Source organism: Bombina bombina, chromosome 3, assembly GCF_027579735.1.
Source record: "Bombina bombina isolate aBomBom1 chromosome 3, aBomBom1.pri, whole genome shotgun sequence".
Classification (NCBI taxonomy): domain Eukaryota; kingdom Metazoa; phylum Chordata; class Amphibia; order Anura; family Bombinatoridae; genus Bombina; species Bombina bombina.
In genome coordinates, this window is record NC_069501.1 from 685,164,271 (window position 1) to 685,185,906 (window position 21,636).

General features: G+C 37.2%; 2 protein-coding genes across 3 annotated transcripts in view; one reads left to right on the plus strand and one right to left on the minus strand.

The window, feature by feature from the left end:
* The window catches only part of LOC128653902 (merlin), a 207,576-nt gene extending 202,493 nt beyond the window's left edge, over positions 1–5,083 (plus strand). For both annotated transcript variants that reach the window (XM_053707462.1, XM_053707463.1), the window contains 2 exons: positions 4,201–4,259; positions 4,912–5,083. In XM_053707462.1, coding sequence (XP_053563437.1) covers positions 4,201–4,236 — 36 coding nt within the window. In that variant the 3' untranslated portion in view covers positions 4,237–4,259; positions 4,912–5,083. The remainder of the gene's footprint in view (positions 1–4,200; positions 4,260–4,911) is intronic.
* Positions 5,084–8,652: 3,569 nt separating this feature from the next.
* Positions 8,653–21,586, minus strand: SBDS (SBDS ribosome maturation factor). Its single transcript, XM_053707464.1, has 5 exons — positions 21,352–21,586; positions 17,652–17,781; positions 14,879–15,079; positions 11,253–11,417; positions 8,653–9,960 (listed from the first exon to the last, which is right to left on the minus strand). Exons 1-5 carry the CDS (start codon positions 21,477–21,479, stop codon positions 9,832–9,834), a joined length of 753 nt encoding a protein of 250 aa, XP_053563439.1. The 5' UTR covers positions 21,480–21,586; the 3' UTR covers positions 8,653–9,831.
* Between the last annotated feature and the right edge of the window lie 50 nt (positions 21,587–21,636).

A 21,636-nucleotide genomic window follows, 5' to 3' on the forward strand; every position in this document is an offset into this window, starting at 1 on the left:
ATGAGGAATAGGTTTGAATAAAACTCTTCTTCCCTCTCCGCTAAAGTTATGGGGACAACAACCCCCATTGATGCCAGATCATCTACACCAGGGGTATCAAGATCATTGTATCGGGGGGGGGGGGGGGGCACTGGCTACGTTTTTTTACCCCCATGGGGCACTTGAACAGAGTGAGTGCTCTGGGTATACTAGAAATTCGAAGTGACATTTACCCAAGTATTAGTGCATGGTAGGAGCTATAGTCCACAATAGACATATATACTCTATATTTATCTTGTGAGTGCGAAAAGAAGTGAGCATTCTGGAACTGAATAAAAAGTGACGTTTATCCTGCTTGTGTTTATATCTAACACCTCATTGCCTATATAGAACATTAACTTGTTACACCTCTTGTAACTGTAAAAAAACTGATGGGGCCAAATTAATAATTTACCTAATTAACAAGGGAGGGGCAGATTAAACTATCTTGAGGGACACATATGACCCCAAGGCCAGTACTTTGAGACTACTCGTCTATACAGTGTAGGATGGCTTTTCTTGTTTCCGGTTTCCCTGAGATCCTGGAAAGGAGGAACCTGCCCCTTGGAGGATGAGATCGGAAACCTATTTTTTAACCCTGAGATATGATGTCACAGAATACACACAAATAGTGTACAGCTCCACAGTATCACAGGTGCAGGTGGTAAGAGGGACTGTCAACCTCTATAATATGTAGAAAAGTAGAAAAATCCACAGCACCTCAATGAATTTTCAATGGTTTATTTGAACATCTTTATCCCATACAGGTACAAAGCAGGTAGGCAGCAACGTTTCGGGATATTATCCCTTAATCATGCATGATTAAGGGATAATATCCCGAAACGTTGCTGCCTACCTGCTTTGTACCTGTATGGGATAAAGATGTTCAAATAAAGCATTGAAAATTCATTGAGGTTCTGTGGATTTTTCTACTTTTCTTGAGATATGATGTCCAGAACCCAAGGGTCCTGAAGAGATTGAGCCCAAACCACCTGAAACAGAGACAATCTGCCCCCCACTTGACCTGAGCCTAGGTCGGGCCGACCCTTCATGCTGACTTGTTATCTGGGGTTGATTTCTTGGGCTGTTTGTTCTTATTCCACACCGGGTTGAGCTTCCAGGTACTCCTGGGAGTTTCAGATTTGTTTGTTGACAGTAGAAATGATGGAAACCAGGCCCGGCCCAAATAAGGATATTCCCTTAAAGGCCAAAGATAGTAACCTAGACTTGGAAACCATATCTGTCTACCAGGACTTTAGCCAGAGAGCCCTCCTAGCTAACACATCAAACCCAGAGTTCCTGGCATTGAGACAGATGATTTGAATAATGGCATCACAAATGAAAGAATTAGCTGTCCTCAGAGCCTGAATATGGTCATGAATATCTTCCAAAGGAGATGCTACTGAAATTAGCCTAGACAAAGAATCACACCAAAAGGCGCTGCTCCGGCCACTGCAACAATACCTACGGCAGGCTGAAAGATCAAACCTCCTTGCTGGAAAACCTTCCTCAGAAATCTCTCTAGTTTCCTATTTAATACTATCTTCCAGAGGAATAGTATTGCGTTTAGCCAATGTGGCTCCAAAAGGAACTCCAGGTTTTCCCCATTCCTTATTTCTCTGCTACCAACAAAGGTACTGGAAACACCTTAGGGGTCTTTACCTTAGGTTTAAATACCATATCCAATTTTGGTACCTGCTTGTCATCTGATGGTTTAGATTTGGGACACCTAAGGTGTTCAGAACCTCCTTAAGCAAATATCTTAGATGTTCAATTTTAAATCTAGAATGTAAATCCTCAGAATCCCCTTCAGGTTCTTCAAAGGAGCTAGAGGATTAATGTTCTCCCTCTGAGCTAGCCGAGGAATCGTCCACTGCAGAAAACGGCATCTGGCTGACCACCGCAGCTCCAACTACTGGTCCTAGACTCAGATGAACAGTGTTTAACCTTCCTCTACCTCCTCTTCCCTGCAACTGGCATAGCGCTCAGGGCAGCAGTAACGTGCAAAATTATGGGGAAAGAGTGGTTGATAAACAGGGTTACAGAGTAGAGGCCTGTATAGGTTCTGAGAATCTGCCAAACATCCAGGGTCCGTTAGAGGTGTAGGGGACACCACGGATGTCTGACTACCATAACCACTAGAATGAGACTATAGAACAGAAGGCAGGCATTACATAACTGACAGGAGGACAGACAGTATTCAACTTGCAAAGCATGCACTTATTAGAATTGAATAAAGGTACAGAACTAGTTTCCTCCAGGCTAATTTCTCCCCTGGACTTGTCCATAATGGGCTATAGGGATAGGGGACACTGTAGAAACTATCCACAAAAGTTAAGTCTTCAACTGACAAATTTAGAAAAAAACTCCCCAATTAATCTACCCCCTCAGAGTGCTCCATCTGAGGTGTCTCATCCCTACTATTGCGGCTGGCACTGACACATCGTCACTGCAATCTCTCTTCTTCTAGTGAAGGATGCGTGGTGCCGACTGAATTATGAGACCCAAAGCTGAAATGGCACCAAACAGGGAGAGGCGCGATCAAAGGATCTACCCACTGCCGTCACTATGTACCAAGGAAAAAAACTCTGTAACTGCATGCCAGTCACTATTAAGAGAATGACATGGCTTTGTACAACGCCCCTGTCCTCTCTTGCAGGAAACAATCCATTGAGGACAATAAAATTCACAATTTTCAGCAGAGCACCTATATCTGCCTACCTCCATGAAACGAGGCAAAGAACTACTGGGAGGGTAGTGGAAGTGGGAGGGATATTTAATGCTCTGTTTTGGGTGTCTTTGCCTCCACCTGGTGGCCAGATGAAGTATTTCCCATAGGTTATGATTTTGCGGACTCTTATTGCCATTAGAAAGAAAACTCTACTGCTCATTTAAAATTCAGAGTAAGTGCTATTGCATTGTCTTTATAATATGCACTTGATGATTATGCAATTCTACTGCACTTAATGGGTCTTAAAGGATGAAAATTGTGGATTTGTAAGCCCTGAAAGAGCACATGGCATGCTTCACAATCCTAACCTTGCCACATATTTCTTTTTCTCTTTAACTTTTTCTGCTGAAGGCAAATAATAGATTTTGTTAACACAATGACAGTTCTAATAACATTCAGACTCTATTGGTACTGTGGTTTCTGTCTTTATTCTCAGAAGTAAAGGAAACCAAACTGATATATGTTTCTGCATTTATTGGTAATAACAATGGATTCATTCCAGGATCTGGATCAAATCAGATTCACATTCTGATAGAAGTTCCAAGCCCTGTATGTATGCTTACATCACAATATATATCACAAAAATAGGCATGAACAATATTATAAGTTTGCTAACAGAAGCATTTGCTAATTTTAAAAACAAAACGAAAACTTACTTTGTCAGCCACCCCCGTGATAGGATGTATATCTGTTGTCTATAATATTTCCTCTTGCCAGCCAAGACTGAAAAGAACATTTTAACTCTATAAGCAACTAACAGTAATATAAACCTAAATACAGGTGCATGACGTGGAAGAGATAACCAGTAATTTAAATGAGAATTATAGATGAATGCTTAAAAGGGATCAGCACAAACTTATTGCTATATTGTTAACTTAAATAAGCTAGAGGCCGTTGGAACTCATTAGTAGCTGCATTGTGATGTGATCACCAACGAAGTTTCTGCTTACGTTCCAGACTCCCCAAAGCCACCTGGCCTGTTTGCACAAGAAACCTAACCACTCACCCTCTACCCCCTCAGCACCCTAGACCTGCATAGTCCAGCCAGCACCACAACATCTACAGTATGTTTATCTTTTGTATGACTGCAGAGAAATGTTGCAATTACAAACTACAGCCCCGGTGCAGAAGAGGAAGCAACAGATTACTCCCTACAGAATTCCAAAGCAACGCCATGATCAAAACAATCATGTACCAATGAACAGAAACATGTTTTCAAGAGAAAAACATGACACTAAAATAAGCATTGAACAACATAATTGTTAATAGTAGATCATTTTATTTAGTCACAGTCTTTCCTGAGCGCTCAAATGTCATTCTTTTCTTCTGTCATGGTACATTTTATGCTATTATGAATACAGCAGCAAAATCATTTTCAAATAGGTATTTTATACATAAAGGAATTGTCAAAATACTTATGCACATTTCCATTGTATTTGTTTCAATTTCAGGCTGAAAATTCCGAATTTGACGTAATATATATTTGAAGGAAGACAGGAAAACTAATTTGGTAAATAAACATTTTACACCTTTTCATTTATTTTTTGTTTGACATTAAAAATGTAATTGAACTTTCAGACTAAAAAGTATACATTTTAGCGCATCTAAAAACACATTCTGTTACAAAAACTCGTCAATTTGGTTTTAATACTGAAGGCCGTACACATTTATAAAAAAAACAGTTTTATATATATATATATATATATTTATTTATAATGACAGGTTTCTTTACTTAAAGGGTGGTCTTCAGTCATATTTTAGTGAATAGGAATTTGAGTGACTACTTTTCCATCCTTGGCAAATATAGGCTAACGCAGTATAAAGGTTAAGGTGTCCCCCCCCCCAAAAAAAAAGTTTAACTTTATGTTGATGTTAATTTGTGGTGTTACCTAACAACATTAATACGGCAAGAACATTAATGGGGCATTTTACTGTGTAATTGGTTTTCCCATAAAATGTTCCCAAAGATTAGTAGTTGTTTGTTTTTTAAAACAATCTGATGCACTCCAGCATGTAAAACCGATCATTTGAAAAACATTAAAGGGACACTAAACCCAAAATGTTTCTTTCATGATTCATTTGATTGTAGTTGGACAGAACTGGGATGGACAAAAGACACAGTAAAATTGTAATCAACGTTAACTGTTTCTTTTTCTTTCCAGGAAATAGCACAGTATGACTGGACCAGATATATTTATTAATAATCAAACTGACAACCATTGATATCACAACAGCAGCAGAACAACTTTGGAAAACAAAACAAAACATGTTTCTTGTACTCAAACCAAGCTTTTTATTGCAATAAACATTTTACATGGACAATTTACCTTTAAATATGTAAAACATTTCTATTACTTTCTATTATCTTTAATTTGTAAATGGATATATAAGTTGATGGGTGCACAGCACAAACTATCATGGGATATTTAAAAACTAAAATTACAAATATGTACAGTACATAGGTACTTCACAGACAGTGGGGCATTGGCTGTTGTATAGAAACACTCAGTTCAAGGGCCTGATAATCAAAATTTGGCCAGATGTCAAAAATCTTACTGACAATCACAGGGTCCGCTCTAGGGGAATTATCTAAAGAAAGGTGCTGTTCCCTGCAAGTTGTGAGATGTATCCCATAGGAAATAATGGAATTCACTGGAAAGGAATCTTCTCTGCAGGGATTAGGGTGCACACATTTAAAATTAAAACCTGCAGCCAATACAAATCAGATACTATGATTTCAGCTGAGAGTATCTTGCAGTAACCTCTTTTTTTGTATGCATGGTTTTCTATGAGAGTAATAAGTGTTTTGTGTAATTTGACACAATCTCATCTCAGAAAATATGCAGGTGAAATTTCAGCTACTAATGTTACAATAAGGAAAACAACACACTATGAATTTCCTATTATAAATACAGATTTTACAGCATTGTGCAGTATAGTTTTATTACAATTTCTACTGTGCAGCAAAAGAACCTCCCCCCCCCCACTAATGGCACTACTTCTTTTATGATTTAGGAATTAACCTTAATTATAAACCTCTATCTGTTTATTGAATTATAATGCAGAAATGGTAAATTTGAAAAAGCCGGTAACAGCAAAACATGTCAGGGGACAGTGGGGAGTTCTATGGGTCTTTGTAAATAGTTCTTTTAACTAGCAAGGTGGTGCTGGCAACTTTGTATTCACAAGCAGATAGTGATATACCTGATAGCAATGCCACCACCTGCAGATTCGTGGCCAATCGGCCGCTAGCAGGGGGGTGTCAATCAACCAGATCGTATTAGATCGGGTTGATTTCTGTCTGCAGGCTCAGAGCATGCGGACAAGTTATGGAGCAGCGGCCTTTAGACCGCTGCTTCATAACTTCGGTTTCCGTGTGGTAACAGGGGCATCAAGCTCCATTTGGAGCTTAATAATTCGTCCCCCAACAGTCAATACAGGATGATTATGTAGGTAACTTTGTCAATATGTAATTGTGAGACTATCACATTTTTAGAATATGTAACTGCTTTATATGATGTTTAGCAACAGAATCTGTAAGCTGATGAATTTGATAAACAGTGACAATTTAACCTAGTATAGTATCACAATTACAAATGAAGGATGAATTGAGCAGTATGTGTCGATAGCACTCAATTCTTTAATTTCAACATTGAATATATACTGCCATTATAAGTATCACTGTTCAGTGATCTGTGCAATATCTGTACAACAATAAGCAGCGTATTAGTATATAATCTCCTGTTATATACCTGAGAAAATCTGCATAGGATATAATATATAGTAGTAGGCTATGGATTCATATCTACATCCTAGGTCTGCATTTATAATTATATCACTGATAATCTCTGTTGGTTCAACCCTGAATATCTCAAACCAGCACACGTGTTTTTAACATTTATGTTTGTTTCTGTTTCATTACTTTAAAAGTTTTCTCTGCCACAGTAACGTTGCTCTCTACAAGCGCTTCCCAAGTGTACATACTCATCAGTTGAGTACTGATAATCTGTGAATTTCTACAGTGCACCTTAATTATTTTTTTTGCGTAATTTCAATATGAATTTAAATTTTTTCACAAAATACAAATTTTTAAGGAGATTAAATCATACAATTTTGCAAATATAGGATTTCAGTAAGTCATATTGTAATGTATGCATCCCCTTTACATAATTAAAAGCAGTGAAAACCGCTTTGGGAGACATGCTGTTCTCAAGTTAAAAACTGTCTTTAGAGAATTAAGACATGGGTTCATTGTACTGGTGAGATTTCTTAGAAAATCTCAAAGCGCTTTAGATAATCGCGCCCCAACTGAGATGTGAATACTGCCAAAATATATAAAATCTATTGATGGTCAATAAACATGTTGAGTATCACTTTAAAGGAAGGGAAAAAATGTTTCTCCATTATTTAAAATTACCAAATACAGGTGGCCCTCGGTTTATGCCGGTTCAATTTGCGCCGTTTCAGAATAACAACCTTTTTTTTCAGTCTTTTGCAGTAATTAAAATAGCCAGTAGGTGGAGCTGTCTGCTTGTTTTGCAGCAAAGTTATGCAACTTAACAGGTCTGAAATTGATCTGTGTACACAGGACATTAGCTATCGAGCAGCCACTTCTCTATCATCTTCCTGTCCAGCTGCTTGAGGTGAGGGTGCCTAACTGCCTATTAATCACTGCAGATTGAAATGCATAGAATAGGTGCAGACCCAATATTATCTAACAATGCAGAGAACTGATTTCAGAAAACTGCAAGTAAAAAAATGTTTTTGTTCATTAAACTTAGTTTGATGATGATGCAGTCTGTTATGTGAGAATTTTATTAGGTGCTGTTAGCAAATGTTTTTGTTCATTTAACTTAGTTTGATGATGATACAATCTATATTATTAGGTTTATAATGCTGTTTAGCATTTAAAGTCTTCATTTCAAAGCTTTAAAAATAATGTATTAGGTGTTACTTATGACAATTTTGAGAGGGGCCTGGAACCTAACTCCCTCACTTCCTATTGACTTACATTATAAACTGGGTTTTAATTTACAACGGTTTCAATTTACAACCATTCCTCCTGGAACCTAACCCTGGCGTAAACTGAAGGCTACCTGTATATACAGCTGTTATGGTAAAAGGGATACAAAAAGAAAATTAATTGTTACAAAGGCAAAACACAAATTCTTATTGCCCCATAACAAAGTGGTCAGTAGCACACTTTAGGTCTTTTTGCGTGCCCTATATAGACAGCAATCTGCTTAATGTAATAATGTGTTTGCCTCATTTATAGCATAAATTAACAGAGTACTTATTAACTCCCTGCTGTCAGTAACCCACACACACACAACATACAGTGGCATTTTATTCCCACTTCTCTCAGTCTTAATTGCATTCTATGGACAATGATTGGTTGATATGTATAGCTGTTCTTTAAGGGACACTCAATCAAAATTAAACTTTAATTATTCAGATAGAGCATGCCATTTGAAACAACTTTCCAATTTACTTCCATTAACAAAATGTGTACAGTCTTTTTATATTTAAACTTTTTGAGTCACCAGCTCCTACTGAGCATGTGCAAGAATAAGTGAGTATGCGTTTGTGAATTGCTGATGACCGTCACATGGTACGTGTATGCATTTGTGAATAGCTAATGGCTGTCACATGGTACAGGGGGAGTGGAAAAAGACATAACTTTAAAAATTGTCAGAAAAAAAATAATCTACTACTCATTTGAAGTTCAGACAAAGTGCTATTGCATTGTCTTGTTATCTTGCATTTGTTGATTATGCAATTCTACTGTGTTGACTGGTCCTTTAATTGCCCAAGGAAAGGTGTTTTACGACACTAAAGAAAGGTCTTAAGGGGTGTGTCACTGGCCAGAAGAAAAAAAAACCATACAGATTTTGCTAACAAAATGACAGTTTTAAATGCTTGCAAAGCATGAATTTTTATTAGCAGATATTTCAATGCAGCGATTAGTTTCTGATGCATGCATGACTTTTACATCCTATAAAATATGCATAGAAAAACCACCCCCTTTTAATGTAATTTAATAATTTATTTTGCCCACAGTGCTCATTTTGCTAACAAGATGACAGTTACAAAACACTTATTTTCTTTGCATGTCTTTCCAGTATTTAAAGACTGATTTATACAAATGTGCATATTAAAAACAAACAAAAAAACCTAATACCTTTAACTCATTCTTGCCTTTGGGATGTTCCATGCTGCACTAACTACGCAGGGCTTTAGGGCCGCTAGGATGGCATGAAACATCCTGTTTGGCTGTCCTGAATCCATAGCCGCTTCTTAAATGGGATCACCTGTCTATCATAGGCACCCCCCCCCCCCCCGACCCGATCCCATCATTCAAATCAAGCGATCGCATGATTTAAATTTTTACTTATTTGTTTACATCGGACTTTGTTCCGATGTAGACAAATAAGTCCTGGCAGGAAGGAGTTAACAACAGATGCATTTTACATGCAAATTACAAAATTGTTTTTAGATTTCTTTCATATTTACTATTCAATATATTACTTATATATTTTGGATTCTTTTCTACACTCCGTTTGTGGATACTTATGCATATTTTATATATTTATTTTTTTAAGAAACACGTCTTTACTTAAAAACGGATTACAGTTTAGAAAATAATTTTACATATTTAATATGTTACAAGAATAAACAGATGAGTCTTTGTGTATGTTAATACATTAAGTTCAAACAATTGATTAAATAATATTGCAGCCAGTTTCTATAAAATGTAGCGTTGGAAAACATAAAAAAAAATGTCAGTTTGTTTCTGTAATAAGCAGCTAATCCCAAGCAAAAAGTTAAATTATAATAATACAATTTAGTAGTTTCAGTTAAGAAGTAGCTTCTTATGTCTTTATTTTCTTAAAATGAATAGGTAGTTTACCCTATACCAAGGCAAGGCAAGGTTAAATAATGATCACATGCAGTGATCTAGAAATAGTGTGACTTAATACTGTGCTGCAAAATTACTGATTTAAACACAAAGTATGACAAATATGAATGCCTTAAAACTAGCATTTGAATATTATATTAGTATATATCAAGCAAAGCACTGTTCATTCCAGCTTCTCATCTCCTTCCTCCACATCTTTCAAGTTCAGTAAATCCAATGTGCCTTTTCCTTTTGTCTCACAACGTATTAACTCATCAATTTCTCTGAAGCAGCCAGGGTCTATTAAACATACCTGAAAACAACAGAAGCAAAACACTTAACATTAAATTTAGCTTTTATTAAAATATTTATCTTGTTTCTTCATAAAATGATTGTTCTACAAAAAATTAACAGTAAAAATGTCTGATCCTCTTTTTCCCCCCCATGAAAAATACTATTGACTTGAATTAGGTTCTAATAGAGGGCCCCATTCAGACAAGGTTCTCAACTTGAGTACAGGGTCCACTGCCGGGATGTATTACACGCTTGAGTCTGTAATGCTGCCTCTTCTCTCATGAGAGAAGGGTCTGTCAATCACCCCAAATGAGCATGTTCGGGGGAATTTCTCGGTCAACTCAAAAGTGGTGGAGAGTGTAAGCAGGGCCGTCTTTAATATTGACTGGACCCTGGGCAAACATTTTCTTGCCCCCCCCCCCACGCAATTTCGCTCTCCACCCAAAAAACAACTAAATCAATTTTTTTTTTTTTTTTTAATTATTAGCCCAGCAGTGGATCATCCACTGCTGGGCTAATCATTTTTAAAAAAAATGAAATAAATTGCAATATGTGAAACTGGACCTAACAGTACTAATAAGAAAATAAATATATAAATTCCTCCACTGTGGATTAATTTAATATTCTTTTGAATGTGATTCTGGTGTGAGGTTAGCTGGTTAGAGATTTAGGGCAGCCAACAGGAGCAAAGCAAGGTAAAGACTGAGAAGGAAGCATGGAGGTGCAGATAAATATAAGTTTACTGGCACATCTAAAAACCATAAAAAAAAAAAAAAAAAAATTTAAATATCGCCTTAGGCTAATACTTTCCCAGATATACTTTTTTTTATATTTAAGACAAGGAAGAGAGCACAGTCACTAACCTGGGAATGCGTGCAAGGTTTTAGGATCTATTTGTTTTTTGTTTTGTTAATTAGTAAAAAAAAAAAAATGTTTACGCCGGGTTGATTGTTAAACTCACATCCTTCATTTTTAGGAGATGTCATTGTTACCATAATCTTATGGTTTCAACCCAAAATTTTTCTTTTCAGTGGGGTTTGATCCTAAAATTCTAGCAAAGCATAATAGTAATTGCATAGTAAAAAGAGGTAAAAAAAAACAACAACTTGGCATTCGGCTATTTTCTGAGCTGGATTTCTTCTTGTGAGAGTGCAATACACTAAGATCTAGATTTGCACAGATCTTAGTGTGTTGCACTTTCACAAGAAGAAATCTAGCTCTGAAAACAGCCGAATGCTTTTGGCAGCGGCCATATTCGGCATCAGTTTGGTAGGAATGTCTGCTTTCTGTTAAACGTATGTTTTAACTTACAATTTCAAGCTCCTGGTCAAAATCTTCACTTTCTGTGTGTTTAATCAGTGGTTTCAGCTTCTCTTTTAATCGCTTCCCATCTTTAGCTGGTAGAATTAATCGCAACCTCATCTGGGCACGTTCAATCTGCATGGTTTCTTTTAGCTGCTTAATGACATCCAATGCCTGAAATCACAAACAGTGATAAATGTAACCTTTTACAAATGTTAATGTTTAAATATATTTAACACCGTTTGGGACCGGGGCTGTTAACATTTCTGCAGTGTTTGTGTTTAGCTGTAATTTTCCTCTTACTCATTTACTGTACCCACACATATTATATACCGTTTTTCTCGCTATTAAATGGACTTTCTAAATATACCATTATTTTCATCATATCATAATTTACTATAACTTTTTTTTTTTTATAAAATATGACAAAATTCCCTGAATAACCCTTCACATGTATATATTTTTGTTTAGTAGACAACCAGAAGTATTGATCTAGGCCCATTTTGGTATATTTCTTGCCACCATTTCACCGCCAAATGCGATCAAATAAACAAAATCGTTCACTTTTTCACAAACTTTAGCTTTCTCACTGAAATTATTTACAAACAGCTTGTGCAATTTTAGCACAAATGGTTGTAAATGCTTCTCTGGGATCCCCTTTGTTCAGAAATAGCAGACATATATGGCTTTGGCATTACTTTTTGGATATTAGAAGACCGCTAAATGCCGCTGTACACCACACTTGTATTATGCCCAGCAGTAATGGGTTAATTAGGTAGCTTGTAGGGTTAATTTTAGCTTTAGTGTAGAGATCAGTCTCCCACCTGACACATCCCACCCTCTGATCCTTTCCTGACCCCTCTCAAACAGCTCTCTTCCCTCCCCCATGGGTCAACCCCATCTTAAGTATCGGCAGAAAGTCTGCCAGTTTAAGAATAAGTTTGTTTTTTATTATATATTTTCTGCAGTATAGGATCCCCCTTACCACCCAACCTCCCTGAGCCCCCCCCCCAAACAGCTCTCTAACCCTCCCCCCTCTATTGGCTGCCATCTTAGGTACTAGCAGCTGTCTGCCAGTACCCAGTTTCCTCTAAATTAGTGATATTTTTAAAAACAACCCCCCCCACTTTTTTCCGTAGTGTAGCTGCCCCCCCTCATAAGAATACCCCCTTCCCAGATCTCTTTCCATGCACGGATCCCACATAGGATCTCCCCTCCTCCTCACTCACTGCCATGGCGTAGCGGTCCCACCCGCTCCCGCCCCCCTTCCCACCCACTCCACCAACAATCGGCACCATCGCTGGCCGATGCAGAGAGGGCCACAGAGTGGCCCTCTCTGCATCGGTTAATACCTAAAGGGTATTGCACGATGCCTCAATATTGAGGCATCACTGTAATTCCCTGAGAGCGGCTGGAAGCGTTCACGAACGCTTCCAGCGCTCAGTTTAACTGAGGACGTGCTATGTACGTCCTTGGTTGTTAACTGTTGTTTTTTTGAGGACGTACATAGCACATCCTTGGTCTTAAAAGGGACATTAAACCCAAACATTTTCTTTCATAATTCAGACAGAGAATACAATTTTAAACAACATTCCAATGTACTTCTATTATCTAATATGCTTTATTCTTTAGATATCCTTAGTTAAAGAAATAGCAATGCACACGGGTGAGCCAATCAAATGAGGCATCTATGTGCAGCCACCAATCAGAAGCTACTGAGCCTATCTAGATATACTTTTCAGGAAAAAATATCAAGAGAATGAAGCAAATTAGATAATAGAAGTAAATTAGAAAGTCGTTTAAAATGGTATTCTCTATCTGAATAATGAAATAAAAAATTTGGGTTTAATGTCCCTTTAAGGGGTTAAGCACCTTAATTCCTGTAATTAGGCTAGAGGTTCCCAAAATTGGTTTGATTTTTAGGATTTACCCATAAGAATCTGTGTAGAAGACTCCAGAAAATTAAGTGCCAGAATTAGAATGTTAGGAAACATGATTCGCTGGCTCCAGCAACTGCGCTGAGGGATTTGGCAAATGTAATTGTATCACAAGTGAAATGGAAATATACTTCTGTGCATTTCAAATGTAATGTCCTTTTTCTTCATTATTTTAAATCACTCTTTTAAGCTACATAAATAAGGCAGGTGGGCTTGGAAGCTAGAATGCTAAAGGACAAAAATGCAGAACAGTGAAAATAAGCTGGGAGATGTATAACATATAAAGTACATGAAATCCAAAATACTTTTGCAAGGAGCAAGCAATTTTAAACATCTTTCAAATTTAACTTATATTATCTAATGTGCTTAGTTCCCTTGGTATCATTTGTTAAAAAGCAAAGCTCCATGTAGTGCTTTGCTGCTCCTTCAACAAAGAATACCAGAAGTAAGCAGATTTCATAATAGACGTAAAGTGGTTTAAAAATTGTATGCACTATCTGAATTATGAAAAAAAACTTGTTTCATGTCTCTTTAAGAGTATTGCTGAGTTAGAATAATCTAAGTTGTAAAAATTAAATTCAGTTATGTAATTAAAAATGGTTTACAGCTAATGCCATTTTGTATATTTGCACCTAAATGTTTTCTTTGTGAATGTAAATGGAGCCACCAATCAGTAAGTGCTACCCAGTGTTCTAAACCAAAAAAGGGCCGGCTCCTAAGCTTTACATTCCTGCTTTTTCAAATAAAGATACAAATAACAAATAAAAATGAATAGGGATAAATTAGAAACTTGCATGCTCTATCTGAAAAATGAAAGAAAAAAATGTGGGTTTCATATCCCTTTAAACATTAAAGGGTCATGAAACCAACATTTTTTCTTTCGTGATTCAGATAGAGCAAGTGATTTTAAACAACTGTCCAATTAACTTCTATTGTCTTATTTGGTTTGTTCTCTTAATATTCTTTGTTGAAAAGGACATAGGTAGACTTAGGAGCTGCTGATTGGTTGCTGCACATATGCCTCTTGTAATCGGCTAACCAAATGTGTTCAGATAGCTCCCAGCAGTGCATTGCTGCTTCTTCAACAACGGATACCAAAAGAACAAATCTTATATAATAGAAGTAAATTAAAAAGGTTGTTTACAATTGTATCCTCTAAAGGAACATGAAACCCAATATTTTTCTTTCATGATTCAGATAAATACATTTTATAAGCAAAGTACAGATACAAATCCGGATTTCCAAAATCCAAACATTCTGAAATCTAAACTTTTTAAATTATAAAAAAAATAAAAATAAAAAAAAATAAATTACTTTCCCCCCCACCTGTAAGTTACAACTTCCCTGCCTGTGTCTGGTTAGGTTTTTTGTGTTCTAAAATGCAAATTATAGTCTATATTTATTTAATACTATTACCTTTCTGATTTCAGTACTGTTCTATCTTTCTGAGGGCACTGTGTATTCAGAAGTATTAAAGGGGGTTTTTTATTCTTTGAAACCACAGCCTATTACAATGGGTTGAGAAATTTGAATAAGGACCCTTACAGAATCTTGTCTTCCAGACAGAATGCAAATGCGATACACTGACAACTAGCTAACTTAGTCAAAACTTGCTGTGGATTTACTTAGAAACCTGAGGTTTAGAATACTATTCTCTAGTGGCTAAAAAGTTCAGACTCATATTTTAATTTAAACTACCTGTTGTTTAGTGCTCTTAGTAGCTTTTACAGAGTAGTGAATATCCTTCATTGCCCGCTCAATAAGATTAACTGTATAAGGTCTCTTGGTCTCTGGATTCACACATTTGTCTGCCACAATGGTAGCAATATCTCGAAACATTTGCTCCAGTTGTGTACTCCGTTCCTTTTCGGACACCTGCAGTTCCCCTTTAGATAAAACCTAGGAAAAAAAGAAACAAGTATGGACAAAGAGCAATAAGGGGAGAGAGAGTATGTGATGTATATGGCCTAATGATCAAAACCTTGCCAGCACACAGAGTAATCTCACAAAATCTCTGGGGGATTTTTTTTTAAACATTATTTTGCATGTGTATTTGATCAGTCCCAGAACCCGGCATAGTTAGACCTCTTAAATAATCTCGCTAGAACAGAGTAATGTGCAAGGAATGTTACTGCATAAGGCTAAGCTTTTCAAAAGCCCAAACTTTCATGCTTTGTTTAAAAAAAATCCTTACTTCAAACTATACATACAGTATTTATCCAATTCAGTTATAATTAAAGTGTATTAGATCACTATTATTATTGTGTATTTATTTACCATGCACACTACAGTACATATTAAGGGGCCCATTTATCAAGCTCCGGATGGAGCTTGAGGGCCTGTGTTTCTGGCGAGCCTGCAGGCTCGCCAGAAACACCAGCTATAAAGCAGCTCTAAAGACCGCTGCTCCATAAACGGTAGACCTGCTCTGGAGCAGGCGGACAGACATCGCCCCAATTCAACCCGATCGAGTACGATCCAGTTGACACCACCTGCTGGCGGCCGCGAATCTGCAGGGGGCGGCGTTGCACAAGCAGCTCACAAGAGCTGCTGGTGCAATGCTCAATAGGGAGAGCGTATTGCTCGCCCCATTCAGCGAGGTCTGTCGGACCTGATCCGCACTGTCGGATCAGGTCCGACAGACCTTTATTAAATAGGCCCCTATGCCTTTAGTATTTGTGTTTTTGCACACTGCCACCAATACCCTACATTGTGTGCTGCATAAGGTTTTATTAAGCACTACACTGTAACACAGTCTGCATATTAAAGCACACACATACTGTTACACACACGTGCAGCTAACCAGGTTTGTAAAGCCCTGCCCTTTAATACCAGATTTCCATTTTATTTTGAAGAATTTTAAGCATCTGGTTTAAAACTATCATCTACCAGTTATTACTGTATGATAGCTTTATACCTTTCACTGACCTTTCTGTGCAAACAGTCTCTGGAGATAACCAAAATAACAGACGCAATGCTCAAGATAATTTAATATTTGGAACCCCTTGTTGCTTTCTTTCTGTCTAGAATGGATTAAAAGCACACCTGTGCTGAAAGGCATTAGATTACTAGACTTTACATAAATATTTTAATTATAAAAAAAAACAAAACATTTTAATAATGTGCCTGTACTTGCTACTTGTGCATATGAGCAGCCTTATGTACACATCTCTGTAATGCCCCACCCCATTGTGCAGCCTTATAATTAAACTGTACTAACTTTAAATCGTTCTTACCAGTACTTACAAAATTAGTTGCACACATGCTACTGTTGTAAAGGCTGACAAAATAAAACTAAAACCCTCCAGGCTGCTGAGACGTCTGGGTGACCCATGTATGACAAAATACATGAAACATTTTGGTCTGAATACAAAATATGTGTACCAATTATCCAAAATTGATAGTACAGGTGACCGCTCGGCTATGTAGTTAAATCTTGCCACTATACAATAGAATAATAATAATAATGATGTTGTCGTAGTCGTTGTTGTTTGCAAGATACACACAAGAGATGTGGATGCTGCAGGAGAAGGCCCTGATGCCTTCCTCTAGCACTCACTTGAGAGACTGGAGCTCAGCTTCCAGGGCCACCCAACTCCTCTCCCGCTAACCCTACTTGGTATCTCCAGTGTGTGCACTATGTTCAGGATGAGGCAGGTGCTCTCCATCAGTGTTTGAGAGTCAACGGCGATGAAGGAGGTAGCAGGAGGAGGTGCCTGAGCCAAGGTAGCAGCCAGCACTTTGCGACTTACCCCAACAAGACTGGACCTCGGTTGTAGGTGTGACTAGCAATGATAAGCGGTGGACAGTGCGGGTAAGTATGGGCACCCATGGGTGTCTTCCAAACCAGGGGGCCAGGGCCTAATTTTAAGGAGCAAGTTTATCAAGCCCTGTACTAATGAGCAAGTTTATCAAGCCCTATACTAAATGTATAACATGAGAGGAAATATGCATTTAAACAAAAAAAGCAAAAATAAATTAGGCATGAATGTGAATAAAATGTCCCCACTATTTTTATGGCAAGAGATTCTATAAGACTTTATGATAAAGTTTAACAAGCAGTTATGGTAAAGTTTAACAAGCAGCTATTCTTTATACTAACCAGCATTATACATATTAGACTTTATATAACACCCAGAAACACTAACTATGGCTTACATTTTTACATTTTATGCCTTTTAAAATGTGTTAGGGTTGCTCAGTACAATAATAATTATATTCATGGCAAACCCAATATCAGAACTATGTGAATTTTGCATTTGCTCATCCCAAAAAAAAAAAAAAAAAAAAAAAAAAAAAAAAGGGGGGTAGGACCATTTGCTGTTCAGATGTAAAACTTATTTATGCATAAGCATATTATTGCTACTTCAAAGTGTATTACTTTTGCCAATTTTGTACTGGGTTCGATCAAGGTTATTTTTCGTAATAAAAAAAACAAACTATCACATGTTTTGTGCCAACCATTATCTACCTGTTTGCAAATTTCTGTCTGATCTTCTGTCCCAAAGGCTTTGAGAAGATCCTCTTTCTTAGCCACCTGCCCTTTAGAAACATTAATAAACACAGAATGCGTCTGTAATACTTCATCAAGATCTTTCTCCCTAGGAGTGAAAAATAAATATTTTGTTACAATCTTGTAGTTACTCAAACTAGAAGCTGCTTAAATACTATAAAATTACATATTTTGCCAACAAATTACAATTAAAGCCACATGAATCATCTCAATTCCTTTTGGTAACAAACACTAAACAAAAAAAGTTTTGATAAAGTTTCCATTAAAATGTGCGCTGTGTTTACTGGAAAGGAGAAGAAAAAAAAAAAAGAGAGAACCTAAAATGAGCCAGCTCCTAAGCTTTAAATTCCTGCTTTTTAAATATAGGAGGAGTCATTTAGAAAGTTGCTTAAAATTGCATGCTCCATCTGAATCATGAAAGAAAAAAAATGGATTTAGTATCCCTTTAAGGGGAAACACATTTTATAGTACATTATCCCTTTAATCCCATTGCTCCTCTGCAAATTTATGTACACAGAATCAACCCCTTACTAAGTTTCAAGAAGTTCAATAAATAGAAGATTGTTTGGAGTGGACTAGATCAGCACAAGAAGCAAAAGGGTGAAGAGGCAAGCAGTAAAAATGAAAGTTAAACTTTTTAGCAGAAGAGAGTATTTTAAGCTTTCCATGTGAACCTGGCTGAAGTAGTCAGTCTAAGCTTTTAAAAAATATTTTGTTTAACCACAGCAGTAAATAAAAATGGATGTCTAACCCCTTCATCCAAGGGTGCAAGTGCTTAGATCGGAATGTAGTTCCGATGTAAACCCCTTTTTGGAAAAATAAAATCATGAGATCCTCGATGCGATCATGTGACTTCATGTCCAGGATCGGACCATGGGACCATGGGGGACTCTGCTAGGCACGCCCCCCCCCCCATCTGATTTTTCAATGCACAAAAAGGGGAAGCTGTTGGACAGCATATATGGTAGGATGTTCCATGCTGTCCTAGCGCATAACTCCCAACATTTGTGGCTGAGTATGAGGGACAAAGGCGGCTAAAATGAGCCTGTCAACATATTGTGGGTTGTTAGTGGGCAGGAATGTCGGGGGTTTCTGGGTGTCCTGTGTGTGTCAGGGAAGTTTGTAGGTGTTCTGCGGGTGGGGCAAAGAAAGATTCTGTAAAGAGTGACATATGGCTGACTCAGGGGGGCAGAGCTCGGAATCAGGGGCTGTCCCTCTCAAATAGGGACAGATGGGAGGTTGCCTAATGGCGATAAAGCCCAGCACTGTTAGGACAGCATGGAACATCCTAATGGCATATAGAGGTTAAGCAAATACAAAAACACATATGCTATATAATGTTGTTTTAATTAAATAAAGCTATTCAAATTGTTCTTATTAAAAAGGTAATACATACCTTTTTTCCTTACAATAAAGTACAGCAGAAAAGTTGTTCAACTATGAATGATTAAGCTATTAAACTGGAGATAGTTCACCTCACAATAATTTGATTTAAATCAAAATCAACCCTGCTTGATATTATTCATCTAAATATGAATTAAAGTTAACTGTCACAAAAATACTCACTACTGCCATACAAGTTCTTCATTGCTCTGTAAAGTAAAGATTAGAATAAATACAATAATATCCACCATTGCTTTCCCCCAGGAAAAAGAAAGTGGAAACTGCCACTGATCCAATCAGCAGCGCTAGCCGCACAACTCAACTGTGCAACTAGTGCTGCTGATTGGATCAGCGGTAGTTTCCGCTTGAGATGAAAAGAGCTCTGCGGGTACACAGCAGTACTTCTACTTTGTGTTTAACCTCTTTGCAAGGGTCATTGATATTGTTGTATTTTTGACAAGCCATATTGTGCACTTCAGGTTAGCATGCACAATAGAGAGCTGTACATTTTTGCAGTGTCTGCATCATTCTACATTATTCCTGTGGACTCCTTATATTTTTATGTTACGTAGCTTTTAAACTAAGTAAAAAAAACAAAAAAGAAATATGAAAATGTAAAGCTTTCACTTTCTATTGGACTAAATAACCCAAAGTGAAAGGTACAGCTGCCAAAAAGATGGTAACATCACTGATCTTGAAAAGGTACTGCTTCTGTCACTGCATGCGACAATACGTATGTACCAAAATGGTGGCGTCTATTATAAAGATGCAGAGCTTTAGCAACTAGATTCTGTGCTGGTTTAAAACAGCCTTAAAAAGAGCTGCAAGTACAGGAGGAAAACGATAGCATGGTGAGTAGTAAACCTGCTACTGTAGTTGTACTCAGCAGTTTCCTGTACCTTTAATAAATTCAGTTTAAACTGTGTAAACAATAAATAAATCTTTAAAGCTCCCTTACCCTGCATTACTGTGCGTTTAACTCCCCACAAAGGAGTTAAACACACAGTAGAATTACCTCTGCTGATTTAATAAACAGTGAAAGTTCAACATGAGTTGTGCCACTAGCGCTGCTGCCGATTGGTTCAGAGGCGGTTTCTGTTGAGGAACAGCAGAGCACTTCTACTGTGTTTAACCCCTTTGTGAGGGTCAATAATATTACAATCACATGCTCTAATCTAATGAATAAGAGCAGATCATTTTTCAATTATGATGACCCTTTAAAGGGACAGTAAAGATTGTATATAATTTTTTTTAGTATAATGACTATTGAAAAATAACTGCGTAAAAAAGGATGTTAATTTGTTTTAAAAACGTTAAGACTTGGAATATAATAGCAAAACAACAGGAATGTCTTGTAAATACAAGATGTTTACTGTCCCCTTAAAGGTACAGTAAAGTCAAAATGAAAACTTTCATGATTCAGATAGAGCATGCAATTTTAAACAACTTTGAAATGTACTTATATTATCAATTTTATTTTGTTCTCTTTGTATATTTTATTTAAGAGTAAAGCTAGGCAGGCTCATAAGAGCTCAGGAGTGTGCACGTTTCTGAGTACTCTATGGCAGCAGTGTTTTGAAACATTGTTTTTTAAAGCTACAAATAATGTTGCAAAACACTGTTGCCATAGAGTACTAAAGAAACGTGCACACTCCTGAGCCTTACTAGTTTTACTCTTCATAAAAATATTCCAATAGAACAAAGCAGATTTGATAACTTTAGTAAATTGGAAAGTTGTTTAAAATTGAATCTTGGAAGTTTAATTTTGACTTTACTGTGATAAAGAGATAAACCCTGAAGCAAACATGACGTTAGATTTAAATGCAAGATCTGTGATTTCTTTGAGCAAAACACCTTTTTAAAGAATAAAACAGTGTGAACGGAATACATTTATATTCGCCCCTTGCGGTGTAAGAATATTTTTTTATTGCGTGACCTGGTCCACAAATGGCGTATATTATATATCATGTCTGAACCTCGTAAAGAACTCTAAGGAAGACGAAGCAAACATTGTTTTGTTCAAGCCAAAGACCATTAGTAAATCTTTAATCGTGGATAAAAACTGCGCATTTTATTATCGCGCACTACATCTACAAAATACCCTAACTTTATTGTTTGCGTACCAAACCTCGCTTTAAAACCTTAACCTCGCCCACAAAAAAGACTACGTGCATGCTAATTGGGCTAGCATTCCCTCTTACTGACATCAAAACAATATGTCTCCAATGGGCCTTTACAACCAGACACGTAAAGAACATGTGCCCCTGACACTTACACTCCACTCCGCCAGCTCATGACTTTGTTTTTATAGCATGCGATTTCAAACCGCTTCCCTCCTTTCTTCATCCGCACCACTGCCACATTGGTGAGGCGTATCTGGTTGGTCGGAGTAAAGATGGACATTCTTGTCGCCTGCTCTTTATCTCCACACAACTTGTTGGGATCCTTAAAAGCGAAGTGCGCAGCTCACGTCAGTTTGAGTCCTGTACAGCTACTCGTGGTAAACTGGCGCCTCCTTCTGTCAAATGTGGCTTCTGTCATGCTAACAATTTGTTAATAA